Source organism: Vicugna pacos, chromosome 22 (assembly GCF_048564905.1).
Source record: "Vicugna pacos chromosome 22, VicPac4, whole genome shotgun sequence".
In the NCBI taxonomy this organism is placed as follows: domain Eukaryota; kingdom Metazoa; phylum Chordata; class Mammalia; order Artiodactyla; family Camelidae; genus Vicugna; species Vicugna pacos.
In genome coordinates, this window is record NC_133008.1 from 14,943,877 (window position 1) to 14,964,982 (window position 21,106).

Below are 21,106 nucleotides of genomic sequence, written 5' to 3' on the forward strand. Positions count from 1 at the left end.
GTACTACCATCGTTATAACTATTATCAACCATTCCTGATAGTTGGAAAAAAAAAAAAAAAAGAGGCTTAGGGCATTGAATCCATTTTCTCCAGAGCACTAGGTAGGGTTAAGACTGGAACTCACCTTCCTAAACCAAACCCAAGGCTTCCTTCACTGGACTGCTCCGATGCCCAGCTGGCCCTTAAAATGAGGAACTGTTACAACTACAGATCAGGTCTCCTGACCCAGGCGAACAATAATCTTGGATGTATGAAGTTTTAAGGAGTCATTATTTGGGTCAAGATGGAAGGCAGGCAGGGAATTCTGCATTGATAACACTTAAAATAGAAAACTACCCCCAAAATCATAATTAGCTCTCCTTTTCATGGCTGCCCTCCTCTACCCGAGTCCCCAGACCTTTCTCAAATCCCTACTGAAACACGTCTTTGAAGACCCCCCCACGGTCTCCTAGGCCGCCAAGCGGCAGCATGGGCTCAAATCAGTTTCATGACCACGCATCTCAGTCCCGGGAAGAAGCGAGGCCTGGAGGGTGCCTGCTGGCTTGTGAGTTCCTGGATCAGGAAAAACTCGAATGAATAGCCGGGTTTGCTCGAAATTGAACAATAAAGCTTTGCACGACCATCAAAAGAAACACACTCGTGTGTGTGCGCGTGCATGCACGTGTTGACGAGCCTCTGTGGGTAAAAATAAGACAGCAACATCCTCCACCTCAAACCACGCCGACTTCTCCATCACCCCTGGCTTCCCGGCAGAGTTTAGCAGCACGCGGGTGGGACCTGACTCAGACCTTAGCTCATTAGCACTGACAATGAGAAGTTTAAGGGAAAGTGTGTAATAAACAATGGTAATCCTGGCTTAAGTGGGAGAAGGCGACCTTTCTCCCTTCCCTGAAACAAATCGCTGTTGCAGGCGGCGCGAGCCTGCTCCACGATTACCAGCTAATACGACCGCGGGCAGAAGCCGCAGCTGTGGCCCCGCGCACAGGCTCCGCAGCCGGGCTGAGCATAATCCCTCATGTAATGAAAAACCTATTTCTATGTCTGAGGACTCACTACTCTTCATACTGAAGAGCCTTGTGCCTGTCACACATTTATTGAAGCTTATTACTCATCTCGACAGCGGGGCCCAGTTAGTATTTGGAATTATATTTTAAAATCACAGTTTTTCTATTATTTATTTTAGGATTCTAAGGCTACGGGGGAGAGCATGTCAGTGTTACTCCTGATGTGCTTTCAAAGGCATTAAGGTCTCCCGTCGAAATTCTTTTCTACGCAGAGGACCTGGCTGGCCACGTGGAAAATCTACAGTCAAGACAACCCAGGGTGACCGCCATGGACTGGACCCCCCCAACCCCAGATGCTCCCTTGATCGTAAGGTTCTGGGGAGAGATGCGAAGTCTCCCCACTGAGCATCAGAGTCACCCTTCCTGGGCCACTGGCTTTACCTCCTCCTTGCACATCATGCTCTTTTCTTCAGCTTCCTGAGATACATGGAAGCAGTCTCTGAGGATGCCGGGGACGGGGCTGTGAACAGATGAGCTAAAACTGTGGCCTCGTCATCCAGTGGAAAAATAAGAACAGGCTTAATCGAAAGGCAGAGGATTTTCTGAACCAACCGTGAAGCACCAGGCCAGTGTTGAGTGTGTGGTTCTTTCTCGTTCTATGGAAGCCAGTGAAAACAATAATTCTCTCCAGCTATTTCCCTGGCCTCCTCCGCCCTTTATATTCCCAGGGGAAAAAAAAAATATATATATATATATATGCCAAATGTACTACAGTTACCCATATCTTGTAATAACCTTCAATGAAAAAAATATGAAAACAAATATATGTATGTATTTGCAAGACTGGGACATTGTGCTGTGCACCAGAGATTGACACATTGTAACTGACTATATTTCAGTAACAAAAAACAAAAAAAGTAGATCTATAAGTGAAAAAAAAAAACGCATGCCTCCCCATATTTTTTCTCTTTCATGTGTGCTTTCTTTTTCTTGTGGTGCTTAGTTTTCTTTCCCCTCCTTTGAAATGTTTTTTACATTCTCTGCTGTGAGGGTCCACACCCCACTTTTTCACATGAGAGAAAATCAGCCACAATTTGACAGCATTTGCACCATAAAAAGAATCCTTTCCACTTCTCTGCCAGTCAAACCTAGTGACTTTGCATGTCTGGAGTCTGATTCTATGTTTCCACTAAGACAGCCTCCAGAGCAGTTAGCCCATGGAAGAAAACCGCCACGCTGTATCCGACCTGGTGAGTGAGTTTTGGACGGGGTGACCGCGAGCCGAGAGCCGGTGAGGTCGGCTCCGGGTATCCTCTCAATGAGCCAGGCTTTTGTTTGTCTTGTTGGTTTGCTCTGTGAGGCTGTGGGAGGCAGAGGCGCAGTCCAGGTTTTAGCTAGGGGTTAGGCTGCAGTAGTGTGGGATGAAGAGAGCATGACAAAGCGACTGGGCAAAATTTGCAAGAGCATCAGACCTGCAATTATGACAGGAGTTCAAGCTTAGCTTCCCTGTGATCTCTGTTTTCCTTTTCTTCCCCCGCCCCTTTCTTCTTCATGTTTTGACACCACTCTCCCTGGGTGGGGCACAGAGCTTACTACTAAATCCCTTAGTCATACAAACACGACAGACACGTCTTTTTCTTCCTTTGAGATAAACTTAGTCACAGCTATTTCCAGTCCGCTCTCCAATTTGCCTCTGACATTAAAATAAGCCCTTGGTATTTTACTGCAATGAGGATAAGACAGCACTGCTGGGTCAGCTGGCCTTTCCAAAAGGCTTCACTCCTATCAGTTTTGAAGAGAAGAATAAAATAGCATGCAATTAGCATCCATAGTCCTACAAAAGAAATAGAGATACTTCCTCCCAGAGGGGGTCACAGCCATGAGTCCCTACACAGCACTTCCACCCCAGTGACCTCCACCCAAAGAGCCCAGGTGGAGGTGGGAATGGGAGAAGGGGGGATAAGAGTTGGGAAAAAGCCACTGATCGGTAGACTAGTAAATTTTGTAAAAGCCTAAAATTATAGTAACTGTAATATATGTATATTCCTTTAAAAAATTAAACTTGACAGAGCAAGCCAGATCTGGACTTTCCCCCAAGGAGACTTAAAGGTGGACCGTATAGAGGAGAGGAGGGGAGGGGAAAGAAACAGAGACAGCCTGTACCCCTGCAAATGCAAAGAAAGAAACACGGTGAAAGAGCAAAGCTTTGAAAGCAGGATCAGAAGTTGGTTTCCTTAAAGTCAGACTGAATTTACACGTCAAAACATTTCATGAAAGTGTGCACAGAATAAAAAAAATGTGCATGACCAGAACAGCTGGGTCAGGGTCTGGGGGAGTAGTGCTGGGCGGGCACCAGCGACACACGCCAAACGCCAAACGGAGGGCTGACTGCCCTCCCTTCTCTCCCAAGGCCCCTCCCTGCCCCCACACCACCAGCCAGGGCCTAGGTACGCAGTGAGCACGGCTCTCAGCCTGGGCACATCCACGTCCTGTCCTAGACCAAGACCTGCCCGATCAGGAATGAGGAAACCTTCCTAAATGCTGGAAGTTCATAAATCCACTGAACTGGATTGGGAGATTAAAACTGTAGGGTAACCTCAAATTGTCTCTACTGGACCTTTATTTATTTATTTATTTTTAACACCATGAAGACTGGCAAAACAAGGCAAAGAGAAAACCTGACATAAAGTAATTCTCCTTCCTTGTGTCGGTTTTTGATCAAGATTGAAAAGAAGGCTTTGGACTTGATTAAAAACAAATGTATCTGCCCTCTGGCTTCAAGGGTCATTCCAAAGACAACACTCTGAAGACAAAAATGATTTCTAACCCCCAACTTTCCATACCCTCTTGGGAACCCACACCCAGGTTTATTCTTTGCATCTCTGAGAGCATTTGCAGTAGCAAAGGTTGGAGCGGAATTACACGGGTATCAATTAGACACAACAGAAGGTAAAGCAACCTAGTGAGAAACGATTTTGTAGGAAAGGGTATTTTTAGAGGCCACCCCCCACTTCGTACACTGTATTTGAAATACAGATTGATGTTCAGCATTAAACACATTACTCTCACCTATTAGGCAAGAGCCTGCCGTGTCTATAAATTCAATTTCCTTTATCATGGTAGCTTTCTGGTTTATTGGGATAAATGTCGAACTGTCTACTGTTATTTATCTAAGTAATTCACGAAGGAACCAAAAGTTTAATGATGTAAGATGAGGTGGTGGAACGGCACCTCCAAGCAATTCTCGAGGATGACTTTTCATCTCATTACCTTGTCTGGACATATTGGTTCAAGAAATTGTGCGGAAGACTGTGTGTAATTTGGTACGCTGGGTGTCATTTCTTTCACCATACGTGTGTTCTCTAATTGTGCCATCTTTTATCCTGCTCGATACATGACATCGCATAGTTTACGCTGCTCGTTAACATTTCTAATTATTCTATTCACAGCCTCTTATGCCTTGTTCTTACTTCTTGTCTTAATTTCATCCTGCTCGTTTTAGTGTTTATTCTTCCTTCTTTGGCGCTTCACTCTTCACTGCTGTGGTCCCAAGAAGTGTAAGCTTTTTTTTTTTTATTTGGAAGCTATACAATTGTCCAAAGTAAATTCAGGAGGAGATAATGCCTTCATTTGACAAACACAGAAAGGATAAAAATAGACACAGACCTCCTCCATTTCTTACTATAAAATGGTGAGAACACTCCACACTTCTAGGGGGCGAAAAAAAGGATAGCTGACCACTGATTCATACCAATGAGTTAATAAAAAGCTTTTTAGTATAAAAGCTTTTGTTCCCTGATGGATCTGGGAAAAATGAATTCAGATGCCTCCATCACTGTAGTATGTGTCTGATTAACATCACTGTGTGGGTCGTTTATGCAAAGTGTAACTTACCCAGGCTCTCAGCTTCCCTATTAACTGTACCATTTTATGGGGTTGCTTATTACCCTCTAGGTCTAGGGAAAAATTTCAAGTAAAAACGTCCTAGATTCTGAGTTTGGTCAGCAGATTTCAGCGTACAACATGACCAGGCAGTAATTCACCTAAATAAAAGTTCTTGCCCGATGGAAAAACATAAAATTAGTGTAATAAATTTAACACATTTTAAATTGGTAAAAAATTAATAATACAAAAAATTAATATACAAAGTTACAAGAACTTTTTCATGGGAAAAAAACAAAGTCTTTACCCCACAGTTCTCTCGAGATTCAGGAAGTCTACAAATCATCTTATTAAAAGAAAGTTGAAATGCATGTACTGTAATTTAGTTAATACTCCAGAAGTCTATGTTTGTAAAATTTGGGGCATAAAGTGGCCTTAAAGCCAATTTGGAAAGGCGTCTCATTAAAAGGCACACCGAACCCTCTTGAAGGATGTCATCGTGTTCATCAGCGCCTGCAGAACAGGAAGCATTTGACCCCTGCCACTTACCCTTCCCTGTGGAATATGACCAAGTCTAACCTAAACGTCATGAACGTGCCTCTGAAACGCTCATGGTGTAACGTTAAGGAAGCCAATGACAGAACTGCATCATGACTGCCAAGGCCAAAGCAAGGCAAGATGCCTTTCTTTTACAAAGATCAGAGTCCTGGAGGCAAGTGTCGAACAGGTTTGCACAGATCTTCCCACAAATGACCTAACTCCACTGCAAACCCATCCCAAGGGAAGGGCCTTCCCTAACTGCTGTGCAGCAAGTCGTGATGAAAGACATGCAAAGATGGGAGGCAAAGCTCATCCTCCCTTCTCATCTATAAGCTTTGGCTTTTAGGGAGAAAAAAAAAACAAACAAAAGCTTTTGAAAGATGATACGTATTATATATATCTTATAAATTTCCTTCTGTCTCCAAGAATGGAGGATAATGTTTTCTTCTGCAAAGCTCTTTTCTTATCAACATGTAGCTTACGACTACTTTCTGAAACACTCCGATATTTGTGTATTTATTTAAGGCCACCAGTAAGATAAAAAACGAAATTAGCGGAACGTGCACTGCATTTCCCCCTTTTTATGGTAATATTAAATATGTTAATATAGCTGATGGACCATTTGCTCTCCTAATGCAGAGGATCTTATTATGAGATATCAATTTAATAAGAGGTTTATTTGATGCGAAAAGGGCTCAGGCAAAAATTCTGAGTGTCTATTCTTTACAAAGAAAAATATGAGTTTTCTATAAAGGAACTTTCCATGAAGGACTCAAGAAGCCTGGTTTAAGGTGACCTTAAGAGAAATATGAATGTTCTGAAAGTCTGCTCTGGGGTCAAGTTTCTGTCCTACGAGGCTACACAGCTAAGCAAGGTGGTGCAGAGCGCGGGAGACTCTGTGTGGCCTGGCCTGTGTACACAGACCCAATTCGCCATATGATAGTTCTCTCCTTGACCTGGTGCCTTGGAGCAATTTCTTTCATTTCGTAGCACGCCCTCCTCTACGGACAAGCAGCCAGCAGACTTTCAGATTTACGCCATTATTTGCTTCTTCACCTTGAACTCCAACTGAATCCTGCTGCACGTTCACGATGGGAGTGCCAAATGGCGGCGGTCTGCCAGACACAAACCCTTCCCAGTCTCAGCTAGCTCCCGGGATGTCAGGGAGTCGCAGGTTCCCCGCGAGAGGCCTTCCGTGTGGGGCTTAGCCAGCCCACCTGACTGTCACTCTGCCCCGAAATGCTTTCTAACTTGGAAACGCAATTTGGCCACAGGGGCAATTACACTACTAGGGGACCAGCAACTTCCCTCTACACGGGGGACAGGTCAAGCTGGAAATCAGGGTTTCTGGGTGCCTGACAGATGCCACCCCCCCGACAAATGGTTCAACTCAGCCCTAACCCTAATTAGCATTCACTGATTCAACAAATGTTTATTGATGGCATACGAGGTGTGAGGCACTGTTCTGGGGGTACGATGACCCAAGAACCTGCTTTATGCTTCTCCCTGGACCTGGTATTTCGCTAGTTCTAAGACTTGAATTTTTTTTCACATCTCTGAAATCAGAATGCTGCTTCACAACAGGTGTTTTCTTACAACCGAGGCTGGCCAGGCAGCACGCAGGTCTGCCAGTGTGGCTGCATTCCTGTCTATGCACATGGTCATATATCCATCCAGGTGGTCTGTGTCTACCTCGTTCTAAAAAACACAAAATAAAAACTATAAATGCTACAAAATCATGCCATGTTTTAACCGACAACCTTTTACCTCCTTGGGGATGCACACAATAATCACACTTCTCATTACGCTCATGTCGGATTTCAAGCAAAGCCTGTATCCTATCCATGCATGCCTGAAGCATCTTTCCAAAGTAGGAATTGTCCCCATTTTTTTTTTGGATGGGAAACTTAGTTGCAGGGAAACTAAAGCCTGTAGTCATGCTGATTTTTAAGTACGCACATCAGACCCCGAAGCCAGGTCTCTCTGACACCAAAGCCCGGGGAGGCGCTTTCCACTACATCACACGGCTGCTTTCGTTAATTACCAAGACAAGGCAAGAGCCCCTGTGACTGCGGTCGGTAGAACGCAGATTGAAGTAGTACCTATTTATAGTACCCTCGAAACAGCGCCCATAAGTGAACCAATGAGAGACTTAGCAAATGGGGATGTGTGGGCTTGGTAACCGCCCTACGTGATCCAGACAAATGAACAGCGTGTGTGCAGACAGACAATGATGTCCCATTACTGCTTCTGGATGGATGACTGCTGGAGAGAGGACTGTTACAGAGAAAGTCCAGGACAGAGCCGAACGGTGTGATTCAGGGGACATACAGACGGTGAACACTCCATCCTCACCCACTCAACACAAAGTCCCAGGCTGGCAGGTGACTCCAGTGCCCCGTCCCCTTACTGTGGTCCTTGGCAACATGGGGATGTGGCATCAACTCCTTCCTGCCTGGTTTTGCATTAAAATGCTCTACAAAAGTCAGGACCAAAAGTTGCTCACTCCTTTCCACCCACCAAGTCCGGCCATGAGAGTGGAAAGCCCTGTATGGACCGACAACCTTGATTTCCAACAGGTGTCTTGGTAGGGGTTAGCAAAAAATCTCCCTCCCCTCAGCAATGGAACTCATCTTTTATACAACATACAAATGTTGCCACGAGGCTGCTAGGTGATGGAGACCCAGCTAATGACTTAATTTACTTTCCACCAGTTGACAGACCCTCTGAAATCAGGTGCACAATTAGGAAGTAGTGGCCCGACTGCCAGAAAGTCACCAGCGCGGGAGCACTGACAGGGCTTTATTATCCGGTTAAGAGCACATTAGCATATCTATTTGATAAAAAGTCTGCTGCTGACACGGGAGCGGGTAACATAACTGGTTCCCCTGGCTTACTGGTAGGCAGTTCTCTGTGTGGTTGACCATGAGGTTTGGCCATCTGGGACCCGGGAGCTGGGTGGAAATGTTATTTGCCAAACTGTTCAGACATCATCATTAGCATTTTGCCCTTTAGATAATGGGAGGTAAATACATACTTTGGAATTCATACAGGAGGGGAAGTTTAGCATCTCTGGACAGTCCAAGAGCAGCAGGTTTGAAAGAGAGGGCCGACGTTTTTTCCTAGGCTGCGTCCTCACCAAGGATGCCAGGTTGAGCGCCCTGTTCTCATCATTTGCCTGTCATTTTCTTTACATTTCCCCTAAACCTGCTCCGTTCAGCGAGATGGGAATACACAAAATAGCAGCTGAGAACGCAGGTTTCATCAGCGTGAGTCTCAACACATCAATTTCCAAGTGGAGCAACTTTAAACACATGGTAGGCTTTCAGTTTCCATAGAAAATAATCTCTCATTGTTTTCAAAAGAAACTGAAAGCACCCCAAATTACCATACTTTTTACATCCTGACATGTTGATGGCCTGCGTTCTTCCCAGATCAAAGTGAGAGTGGCAGAAGACAGAGCGGTGAACGGCTTACTTAAAACATAGTATTTCATATTTGGCAGGAATTACTGTAGTGAAAGAGACAAGGTGACTTTCTAATATATATATATACGTATTTTAGTTTGGCAGGGAGCTGAAGAGCTAAAAACTAATTTAGGATGACATAAATGCTCTTATCTTTCTCTTGGCCCCCTTTCGTTTCCCAACCACGTGGAGAGTTTTTGACAGAAGATTCTTGTTTTTAACTCAGGGGTGACGGTCTGAGCCCTGGGCCATGCTGAACCGTGGGGTTGACTCTAGTCTTAGAATTACAAGGATTAGCTGGATTTAAACAGCAAAGTTACACATGACAAGCAGCTTTCTTCCTTGATGTGGGTGAGCCCTGCAGGAACGTTGGTGCGTCTAAGGAAATTAGATCTAGCCAGCATTAACCTAGGACAAGAAAGGGATGATGTCATTCGGTGACCCAGCGTTGTTATGACCTTCTGGAAAACCTCAACAAAGAAGGCATCGGGCCCTAAGTAATCTTTCAAAACTGGCAATGGTTTTGCAGAGAAACCTAGTGTCATTGAAGATTGAGAACAAGAGAGTACGTGGCCACACTGCTAGGCAACTCTTCTCTATCCATGAGCTGCAGCACTGTTTTCATCTGTCCATTGGGGTGGAAGTTTTTACCTTATAGGAAGTTTTTAACAAAAGAGAAAAGTGGCTTGCTTTCTCTACTTTGGGTTTGGAATAGGAAAACATATGGAATTATCCATTAGGAATTAGGAACCCTACTTCAAAAAGACACCTCCACCCCAGTGTTCACAGCAGCACTATTTACAATAGCCAAGACATGCAAACAGCCTAAATGGCCATCAACAGATGACTGGATAAAGAAGATGTGGGATATTTATACAATGGAATACTACTCAGCCATAAAAAGGACAACATAACACCATTAGCAGCAACATGGATGTCCCTGGAGAATGTCATTCTAAGTGAAGTAAGCCAGAAAGAGAAAGAAAAATACCATATGAGATTGCTCATATGTGGAATCTAAAAAAAAAAAAAAAAGAACATAAATACAAAACAGAAACAGACTCACAGACATAGAATACAAACTTGTGGTTGCCAAGGGGGAGAGGGAAGGGACAGACTGGGATTTCAAAATTTGTAGATACTGACAGGCATATGCAGAACAGATAAACAAGATTATACTGTATAGCACAGGGAAATATATACAAGCTCTTGTGGTAGCTCACAGCGAAAAAGAATGTGACAATGAATATATGTATGTTCTCGTATAACTGAAAAATTGTGCTCTACACTGAAAGTTGACACAACACTGTAAAATGACTATAACTCAATAAAAATATGTAAAAAAAAAAGGAATTGGGATTACAGTCAATCACCTGCTCTATTTACAGTAATGCATCTTAGCCAGTTTGATACCTTTTTTTTTTTTGGTAAAAGTGGAAACCCTCTGGAAAGGTATTCTTAGGAACAAAACAGTAATATAACCAGACAGGGGTTAGCAAACTGTGGCAACAGCACATGGAACTAGGGGAGAATTTTACATTTTAAAGGGTTGAAGAAAAATCCAAAGAATAATATTTAATGACACACAAAAAGTACGTAAAATTCAAACTGCAGTGTCTGTAATTAAACTGTCTTGGAACACAGCCACGCCCATGGGCTCACACACTGTGACTGCTCTTGAATGAGAATGGCAAAGTTAAGAAGTCATAACAGATTACATGGCCTGAAAAATTAAAAAAAATTTTTTGCTACCTTTATAGAATACGTCTGCTGGCCTCTGAAACAGAAGATATTTGGAAAAGCAGAAATAAGAGGGCAGGTTAGGAGAGCGAGGAGGAGGCACGGATTCTGTCCGCTGTGTGAGAAGATGATTCAGGAAGGAGGGGAACTGACTACTGTTCTTTGCTAATAAGGACAGAATTAGATACAGTGTTACTGATGCTGCAAAAAGGATCACTTGGGTTTCATGCTATTTGGAAAGTATGTCTTACTGTGATCTGTAGGGGAGAGCGGTCACGGGAAAGATGCCAGACGAGGCATCAGGAGACCAGGCTCCGCGAATAACCAGCCACGTGGATTTAGCCTCTCTGAGTCCCAGCGTCAGCTCTCGCCAAATGCTTGTAAAATGCCAATTTCGTTTTCTGCTGAAGCATATGTTGGGGGCTGGCGGTATGGTTCAAACGTAATAATTATATAAAAGTGCTTTAAAAGGAACAGCTTACAGTTCAAAGCAAGTGGAAGGCTCTAGCCAGTTACTGTACATACGCTGTCAGGATAAAGCACGGTAGAGTTGGTGTAAAACAGGTGAGAAACTCTATGCTGGTTACGTTGATTCAGAAACTGGGATCTAGAGAGATTGCTGGTGACGCAGGCGTAAGAGCACTTGAACTGCCCAGGGATGAAGGATGGCTTCCTGAGAAGGGAGCCAGCTCTCTCGTGTTTCACAGCCAGATTCTCCCAAACCAGTCTTCGCTAGGATCCATCTGGGCCGGGGGCTGAGTAACGCACTAAGTGGTCCCCAGTGGTTCAGGAAGCTGCTTGGAGTAACCCATCTGCGGGTGTCTTGTATCCTGGGAGAATTTGGCATGGGGGAGGGGTTTGATGGGAGAATGTGTCGTGAAAGATCTCCGACCTCAGTTGTGTGGGCAGGACCTGGGGGACCTCTCCTGAGCTGGTAAAGGCTGACTTCTTCCATTTTGCCCGAGGGCTGGCGTTATTCTGATTACACCCACCCACCGGCTGGATCCAGGGACGAGCTTGCCAAGGGGCTGAACTATTCCAGATCGCTCATTTTGGACAAGCTTAAACATGCAAGGAAGATTGTCTAGCCTGTTTGTCACCGTGCCTGGCAGGCCTGAACCCAGTGCCTGTGCATAAACGTCCCGGGGCCAGACGCTTCCATTTCAGGACCCGTTCTGCTCTAGTGGGACACAGTCATGCAGGAGCCAGAGCGGGCTCAGGTCTTAAAATCTATGGTCTCCTTCACGGGAAGGCTTTGATTTTTATGTTGTCCTTCTGTCCTCCCCGATGGCGCAATCATACGATGCTCCTGACAGCACTTCGCTCTGTGTTTTCAATGCCCTGTTTATGTCCCTGCAGCTCTGTAATTAATAGTATACTGCTTTCCATTTTCAAAGCCATGTATACACATTAATTAATCCTCACCATACTTTGGACTTTCTGAACGTAAATAACTATCATAGTTCCGGGTTTTACTTAGGAAACCAAGACCCAGAGGGAAAACAACTTTGTCAAGGTTAAGGAGAAAGGGCTCGCGGGGGTCAAGGTCGACACTCCAGATCCTGACCCCTCACCATGTCTGCAGTCCCGTCATCACCTCTGGAGGGCAGCCAATAGTAGCCCATAGCTCTACGTGTTGTGTGACCTGGCCCATTACATCACTCATTTTGAGTCATAAACTATTCTTCAATACTCCAGGGTCGAAGCATAATCTTACCCAAAGCATACCTAATAGGAAATGATGGATTATAAGGGAATAAACCATCCTAAGATGCTCGGGTCCGGCTTCCAGTAGCCTCCAGACGGAGGATAAATATGTTTCCTAATCCATCATTTACAAGTTACACATCCGATTAAAACATTAGACTCTCGCTACACAGTTTCCCATTTATATGACTGCCCTACAGAAAGCTATTATATTTTAACTCTCAAGCTCGATAAATCAGGCGCTAGCCATCTATCTCTCTCCGGCAAGTGGGGTAGGCGGTCCACCGGGGACGGTATTGGCAGAAGCAGGCAGTGCCTCAATTTCTATAGTTGGGCTCCCCAGGCTGCCCACCAGCCCCGCAGAACAATAAGCCTGAGAAGTGAGCTCATGGACCTTTCCTGAAGTTTCTGACACAAAGCCAAATCACGCAAAGACCCTGGAGGCACATTCAATTTGCTTCCACTAAGTGTTGCCCTCCCCCCACCCCTGACCCCAAACTGCTACCCGGGGAAGCACACAAAACTACCTTTAATGACAAAAAAGATGCCACTCAAGTGATTGAGGGTGCAGCTGATGTCCTTCCCCCTCCTTGAGTCAATCCATTACTCCATCCCTCATTAAGAGGTAAGTGAGAAGCAGATACAACTGTAAGTTAGGGGTGTGCGGGTATGGGACCTCAGCCCACCTGCACAGCTGGGGTTTAGCGCACAAAGGGTTTTGCAAAGCCCCAGATCAACACGGTGCCTGTCCCTGGAGTGTCAATTTTCTCGCTTCTGGAGGCATTCCTGAGAGTTGCAACTGGGAAGGGACGTAAAAACTGATTCTTCTATATTAAGATGAGCAGGGTGACATTATGGGAGAGAGTGGAAACTTCACACCAGGTTTCGGCTTGTAGTGGTTTGCCTTGGGCAGGGCCCCAGGTCTCGGGGGGTGCACAGTCACCCTCCTCTGCCGTCAGGCAGGCAGGCTTGGGCGCAGTGGTCCAGGAAGTCCTGGACCAGTTCACTCTCTGGCAGGCGCCTTGCTGGCTGCCTGGGGGTGCAGGAACTGTGGGAGCCCTCATGTTGCAGGAGAAGGGAGGGCTCATCCTGGGAGAAGGGGCACAGCCAGGAGGATTAGGGCTGTTTTTCCCTCCTCTCCTCGTGTAAATGGGAAGCATTGCAGCGTCAGTGCTGAGGACTCATTTCGAGTCGGTCCCATTTTGCTGGTGTTTTACAGGTCTGCTCGGCAACCTGGCTCAGCCAATCTGGGGAGGCCTGTCACAGGCCAAACGAAGCCGGAATCATCAAGTGTTTCAAATAAACTTTAACGAACGTCACCGTGGCCTGGCATGCACCGGGAGATCTGCCGTCGGCAAGTGCGCTCAGTTTACAAAGCAGCCGTGCCGGGCTCTCTGTCGAGGCCAGGGGCTGCGCGCGCAGGCTTTGTGCCCAGCCCAGGATGCTCGTGTGCCTGGAGCACCCTGCCCTTGAATTCCTGCCATCTGCCGCTTCCCACAGTTACAAGGCCACACCCGACAAATGCAAACCAACATCCCTGGCCCGTGAAGAAACATACTCCAGCGACTTCTAACCAAGCTGCCGCCCTGGGTCATACCCTGAGCTCCGCAGATCACAGCTGGTGTGGGAGGTGCACCTGATTCAGTTTCAGCAGTGCATGGTGAGATGAGCTTTGAGGCTCAAGGGGCAGAGGCGAAGGAGGGGATGTGGGCAAAATCCACTGCGCCTGCGTGACTCGATTCCCTACTGAGACCTGGCTGGATGTTCTAGCTTCTCTATCCTGTTTCTGTTCCCCAGTTCTAAAAATCAGCCAGCTACTTTGGCTTTCCTTCAAATCAAGACCTTCTAGGCATGCTGATCACAATACTTCTTCTATTCTGTATTTTTTTTTTTTTGCCTCAAGTTAACCAACATTGCCTGAATTTCAGGACACAAACCTGAGTTAAAATCCAACCTGGAAGAGACCAGAAGGCTATTTGAGGAGTGAGGGATGGGTTGGCAGGAACAACAATTTTCAGCTTATCTCTGAGAAAGAATACAGTCAGGATGCTTAATTTCGCTTCTGATAAATGTCATTTAGACTCGTGAAGGAGAAACTCATCAGATTTCAGCCGATTTCAGGAAGGAAAAAAAAAATCACTCCCATCCATCACTCATTTGTACGTCTTTTAGGAGCCAACCAGCCCACGGTCCAGACAACAGAGGCCCTCTCCGCTCACGAGTCTGCGAGCAGGCTGCCCCGACTTACCTATGAAATACGCCAGCAGGATGGCCAAGAGGAGGGCCGCGGCGATGGCGGACAGGGCGGCGCATTTCCAGCTGCAGTACTTGGAGGGCTTCTTCAGCTTGAAGGCCTTCCTGGAGAAGGTATTCCGGGGGAGCAGGCGGGGGGGTGGCGTGTACACCGTCCCTGAGGTCAGAGGGTATCCCGGAGAGGAGCTGCTGAACAGGGGCGTGCTTCCCGAGGACGTCTTGAAGAGGAAGTGCCTGCCAGGGGAAGGGAGAGAGTCAGGGTCCACGCGCTGGCCATCAGGGACCATCCAGATGCCCCCTCCCCTCCATGGCACTAGCATAGTCCTAAGTAACTGCCCCACCCTGTCGTGCACGGAGGGGCGAACGTTACATCCGATGGGACGTAAACTAACTCTGTAAACTCACGTCATGTCATGCTTTCACGGATACCTCTGGATTTTCTCCTCCACAACAATCCTGCCAAGTATTCAAAGCCAGCATGGAAACTGAGTTACTGCTGGTCACTCAGAGATGATGACAATGATGATGGTGAAGACGACGCTGGGCTCTATCACGTGCTAGAACCCATGATTTAAAGGCACTTGAAATATACTGTATAACGCCGTGCAAGTGAAGTTTCATCGTATCCCCACTGAAGACATGAGAAATCGGGCTTGGAAGAGTCAAGCCACTGCTCAAGAATTTCAGCCCCAAGCTCTGTCTTATGCTGAAGTCTGTGGTCTGAAACGTTCCCCTAAACTATCTCTCTTGAGCCTTTTTCTCTGAGCTGTTTTCCCCCTTTCATCTTGCTTCCTGTTCTAAGATGCCTCTCCAGGTCATGTGATTGTGGTTCTTTCTTTGGAAACGCCTTTGCCTGTCAGCTGAACAGGGTGCCCTTGGTCAAGAACTGTGGTGTGGCAACAGGGTAATCTCTACTGTTGACCCCTAATTCAGTCCTTCCTCCGGGGTCAGGGGACTGTCACGCTAAGGATACTTCGAGGACCATCAGTTCTCCCACAACAGACCTTCTCCCTCTTATGCCTGCCATTTTTGAGACTTCAAAGGTGCTTTGCCACACCTTGTTCAAAATGATGTCTTGCCTTCCAGTGAATACACAGTGGATTCCAAAGTACGGGTTAAGTGGATTCTAGCATCTGAGCAGCTGGAGGCTGCGGACTGTGCCTTATCTGGTACCTTGTTCATCTTTCTGGTCCCAGCTCAGCATGTTGGGGTGATGGGAATGAATGACTGGAGTTCCCTCACTGATTTGTGAATTTCTCACCTCCAATTCTGAGATTTTAAAATGTTACACCGCTACTTCATTTCTCTTCAAGTGTTCAGGAGGTGCGGCTGTATTTATGGGCCACATACAATGTGTCAGTTATAATGCTCAAGGTTTTACTTGCAACTAAATCTCACATTCATCCTATGAAGTGAGTACTTTATTACCTCAGTTTTTCAAGTGAGAAAACTGAAGCTCAGAGCTAATATGCGGGTTCTCTGGGGCTTATGCTCCAGGCTGCCTGCCTGTAAAAGCTCTATCTGGACCTCCTCTGTACCACACCGCCCCTGCACACGGGGGTGAGCAGGCTTTCCCAGTGGGATCCTGAGACATCACTGTGGCTACAAATATTTGTGCTTTGGCTGCTTCCAGATAAAACTTTGAAAGTATTTTAATCCTCAACAGAGATCAAAGGGGCCTGATATGACTGTCAGAGAATCATGTCAGAAAAGGAGGATCTGATTAGTGAATTATTTAACAGGGCTAACATCAAAATAAACAACTGGTACTTAAACTTTATCGGTACTATAAGTATCTTTGATGATCTGAATATAGCCAAGAGGTTTGATTCTATAAATAAGGTTTGTCTTCCTCGTCCGATAGCTCTCTTTGAATGCTCCAGATAAAAAGAGGCTTTTGGAAGAGGAGGCAGCAGGCTCGTGTTTAAAGGCAATGTTTTGGGGCAAGAGTCATCTGGATCGGAGTCCTGGCAGTGCCATTCCGAAACAAGGAAGCTCATGTCAGTTACCCGATGCTGCTTTTCAGAGCCTCCATGCCCTCATCTGTAAAATGGGAATAATAATAGCACAGGTGCCTCATACCCTAGAACAGGCTGTTGTGAGGATTACATGTCACCCTCGTGTAGGAGAAACACTCAACCAAGGGTGTGTTTCACGGTAAGTGCTCAGTGCCTTCTGGAGAGCTTTTGTTCTTAATTCCTTAGAGAACATAAGGAGCCTGAAACATGAGTTTTAATTTAAAGCTCCAGAAATGTCGAGCAGACACCTGAAGAGTTCGCCAAATCACAAAGTAATAGTCCACTGTCTTATGATTAAGTGAGAACATATGTCCAACCAGAAAGCCAGGATGATGGAAAAACCCTGGGATTTGATTTAGAATTTAGAATTACTTCAAGTTTACCTCTCAAATGATTCTCCAAGAGTGGGTAGTGAAAACAGGAAATCAAATTTAAACAAAGGAATATACAGACACCGTAAGCTGTCATTAATGAGTATTTACAAATATACTAACACCAGTGTCACCCCAACAGAGAGCTCACCGGTTCCCATGGCTTCAGCCATCACGGGTGGGATGGAGCACCCCCACCCTGCCATCTCCATTTCTAGCCCCACGTCCCGAGACCCACATTCCAACTGTGTACCAGGCATCTCTTCTGCCACACTCCACAGCTCTCCTGAGCAAGTTACAGAGTCTTCCTTCCCCTCCCCGGTTGTACTCCTCCTGACCTCGTGTTACTCTGCATTGTCTAGGACCAATCTTCACCTCCTCCTTTCCCTCCTCTTCTCGCCTGCAGTGGGGTGAAGACCCCAGCCGTCCGATTTCTCCCACAGCCCTCTCCTCCATCCCTCTGCCACTCTTCTTCCCAAACCACAAACTCCATCATGCCTTGATCTGTAACTCCCCATGGATTCTCCGGTACCTATGAGAGGAAACCCAGCTCTCAATAGGGGACCATACTCTTTGCAGCCACTCCCCGAGTTTTTTTTAATCCTCGTCTCCAACCTTGTGCTTGAAACTCTACGCTTCACCCAGAAGACGCAGCTTCCCTTCACCAGCCCGTTCACGCCCCTGCGCCTTTGTGGATGATGTGTGATGCTCTCCGGAGTGGCTTTTCCTGGTCTTGCCCACCCAGCCCGTCCCAGCCAACAGGAGCTACTCAGCTCCCAACACCTGCCCGGGAAACCTCTAACATCCCCTCCCCATCGCCACCCCATCACTCTGTGCGCTAAAGGAGCTATGGATGCATTTGTTTATGTCTTTATAGTTGATATATATAAATATTATATATTATAAATGTTAATATATAAATACTGTTTACTTATTATTTATTATTATTTGTTGTATATATACCAATACTATTTATATATAAATAACATATAATATATTATATATTATCTTATATAAATATGTTTAATGTATCTGTCCCAAACCAAATTGTAAAGTCATTTACACTTAATACACTTCTTTTGGGTTATAAAACCTTTAACGTTAACCTACAATACAGTGTAAACATTTATGGAAAAAAAGTAAAGTATATGAGTTTTCTTGGTATTTCCAGCATCTAAACATCGGTGCCTCCACGTCAGTCATATCCGTGGACAGAATCAACAAAACTGGAAGCAGGAACGTTTCAGCAACATGAGACAAGTCACAAGATGAAGAATAAGAAGTTTAAACTGACTTTAGTTATTTTTAATACACTCGTTTATAAGAAATGTTATAAGAATATGATTATTATTTCTAATGTATGGGGTTGCTTCCTGAGATCCTAAAATTGTTCCCTTGACAATCTAGTTTCTTGTTCACACTTCCTTCTGAAAAGGAAGTCAGATTATCACATGTCATCACCACCCCCTTATCCCTGAAACAAGGAAAGAAAGAAAGAAAGAGGGAGAGAGAGAGAGGGAGGGAGAAAGGAAGGAAGAAAGAAAGAGGAAGGAGGGAAGGAAGGAAGGAAGGGACTTCCAATAACATTTGGAATAAAATCAGAAGTCCCTCCCACAGCTGGCAGTGTCTTGCATGATCTGCCCTCTGTCTGTCTCCAGCTGTATCTTCCACCACTTTATATCCCCTCACTCCATGAGTTACACTATCCTTCTGCTAGTCCGCATCACACCACATCCAACACATTCCTGCCTCAGGGCCTTTGCACCTGCTATTCCCTCTGCCTAGAAATCATTCAACATTCTGCTCCAGTGTCACTTTCTCAGAGAGATCTTTCTTGCTCCCCTTCTGTCTCTGTCATTTTCTATCTTGCTATAACCACTTTATTTTTCTTCAGAGTATATGTATTTGTGCATTATTTACTGCCTGTCTCCATCATTAGAACTGAATTCCATCAGGTTCAAAATCATCAGGTATTTGTCTGTTGCGTTCATCTCCATACCCTAACACCCAGAATAGAGCCTGGCACTGAAAGGGCATTCAAGACATCTTTGTTGAGTGAATGACCTACAACCTTTCCAAGGCCAAAATCATGAACGCTAAAAGGACGACACTGTGAGCACTTTAAATATTAAAATTAGGATTTCTTCTGCCATGATTTCCAATCTTGCTTTCCAATCAGGGTTACAAGTTTGCATAGTTCATACAGGAAAGTGTCTATATTCATACATACAAGGGCAGATTCTGCCACAGGGAAAAAAAAACACACACAACAACCCTGTTTACTTCTCAGCACTGCATTAACCTTTCCAGGCTATTTCTCTCAGGCTGCTCATTGGTACTATGGTGACTGTATCATCACTGCTAAATGAAACTCATTCAGTTATCACATCCCTTCTTTCTAGTTTCTGTTACTTAAAATTATTAAACCAGAGTACCAAAAACATGTGGACTCCTCACACAATATAGTCACACCCTGGTGTCACACATCTGTAGAAGATTAAATTCAACAAATAAGAAAGATTCAAAAGAAGTGACCTTCAGATTCTGTCCCATCAATACCTGCTTTAGGATCACTTGAAGGCTCTGTCAGAAAAGCACAAGTTGTGCTATATTTATACATTGGAAAACTACTCAGCCGTAAAAAATAATAAAATAATGCCATTTGCAGCAAGATGGATAGACCTGGAGATTGTCATTCTAAGTGAAGCCAGCCAGGAAGAGAAAGAAAAATACCATATGATATCACGCATATGTGGAATCTTAAAAAAAAAAAGACACAGATGAACTTATTTACAAAACAGAAACAGACTTAGACATAGAAAACAAACTATGGTTACCGGGGGAAAGGGGGTGGGAAGGGATATATGGGGAGCTCGAGATTTGCAGATACTAACTGCTATATATAAAATGGATACACAACAAGTTTCTTCTGTCTAGCACAGGGAATTACATTCAATATTTTGTAGTAACCTATAATGAAGAATATGAAAATGAATATATATATATGCATGTGTGACTGAAACATCATGCTGTACACCAGAAACTGACACAACATTGTAAACTGACTGTACTTCAATTAAAAAAGAAAGAAAAAAAGCACAAATTCCTGGGCTGCATCCAGACCTAGGCCCGGAATCTGGGAATGATTGGTTAAGAAGCTCCCCCAAGTGATTCTAACGTGTGTGAAAGTTTAAGAACCTCTACCTGAACCATTTTTGCACCTTTCAAATGGGTCTGACTTACTCAGAACCCACTAGATGGTTAGTAGATACATTGCTTAGAAACGCAAGTTTTGAATGATGATGCTTTCGAGGATAAAGTGTCATGAAGTCCACAATTTATTTTTAAGTGACTCAGCAGAAAGGTCTTGCTATACAGATATTTACGGCAAATGTGGCAAAGTGACAGCAATTGCTGAAATTAGGTGGTTATTCTTAAGTTGAACTGTTCTTCTAAATTTCTGAGTGTTGGAAAATTTTCATAAGAACAAGTTGGAAAAAGGCAAGCTCTGATTCACCCAAGGATCATGGCCACATGCAGCAGGAAAAAAGATAAAATGAAGCAAGGCCGCAAGGTTATGGTCTGGCCAGATGGTCAATGAGAGGACCTGGAAGGCTGAGGGAACTTCTCTGGATTTGTCCCGCACTGGCTCCTAAGACAGCGTCCCCGCTCGGGGGCCCGCTCAGTGCGCTCCGATGATTATCTGTGATGCCCCCACTGAACTTCTTCCCAGCGGTCGGTCATGGAAGTAGCTCGAGTTCAGGACTCCGGGCGTCAGCAGAAATGTGTAGTTTCCAAACGCACTTGACATTTTTCAAGCACAACTCAACTGCTCTCAGAATTGGCCACTTGTGCCTCGGAAAGGAAAGGCAAATGAGGGGCCCCGAAAGTGCTGTCCTTGGACTTTGCTAACACTCAGAGGGAAAGAGAAAACCAGTCTTAGAATTCGTACAAAAAATAAGAGCTTGCAGAAGTGGGTCATCAAAGCTTCAGTCCCAGCACCCAGCATTCTGCCCAGCACAGGTTAGGGGCTCCGAGGCTGGCTGTCGAATTCAGCAGCAAACCTAAGGGTGGTCCCTCTCTCTCCTCCGTTCTGTACCTGAGGTCCCAGTGAGTTCTTAGAA

At 45.1% G+C, this 21,106-nt stretch overlaps 1 protein-coding gene and 1 long non-coding RNA gene across 8 annotated transcripts in view; one reads left to right on the forward strand and one right to left on the reverse strand.

Annotated features, from left to right (window-relative positions):
• Nucleotides 1–21,106, reverse strand: part of TENM2 (teneurin transmembrane protein 2) — a 462,232-nt gene that overhangs the window by 235,141 nt on the left and 205,985 nt on the right. For all 7 annotated transcript variants that reach the window (XM_072947258.1, XM_072947260.1, XM_072947265.1 and 4 more), the window contains one exon: nt 14,589–14,827. In XM_072947258.1, the coding sequence (XP_072803359.1) occupies nt 14,589–14,827 (239 nt within the window). The remainder of the gene's footprint in view (nt 1–14,588; nt 14,828–21,106) is intronic.
• LOC140688430 (uncharacterized) lies at nt 13,684–18,262 on the forward strand. Its single transcript, XR_012063123.1, has 3 exons — nt 13,684–14,000; nt 14,513–14,707; nt 18,154–18,262. It is a non-coding gene; the product is annotated as an uncharacterized lncRNA (long non-coding RNA).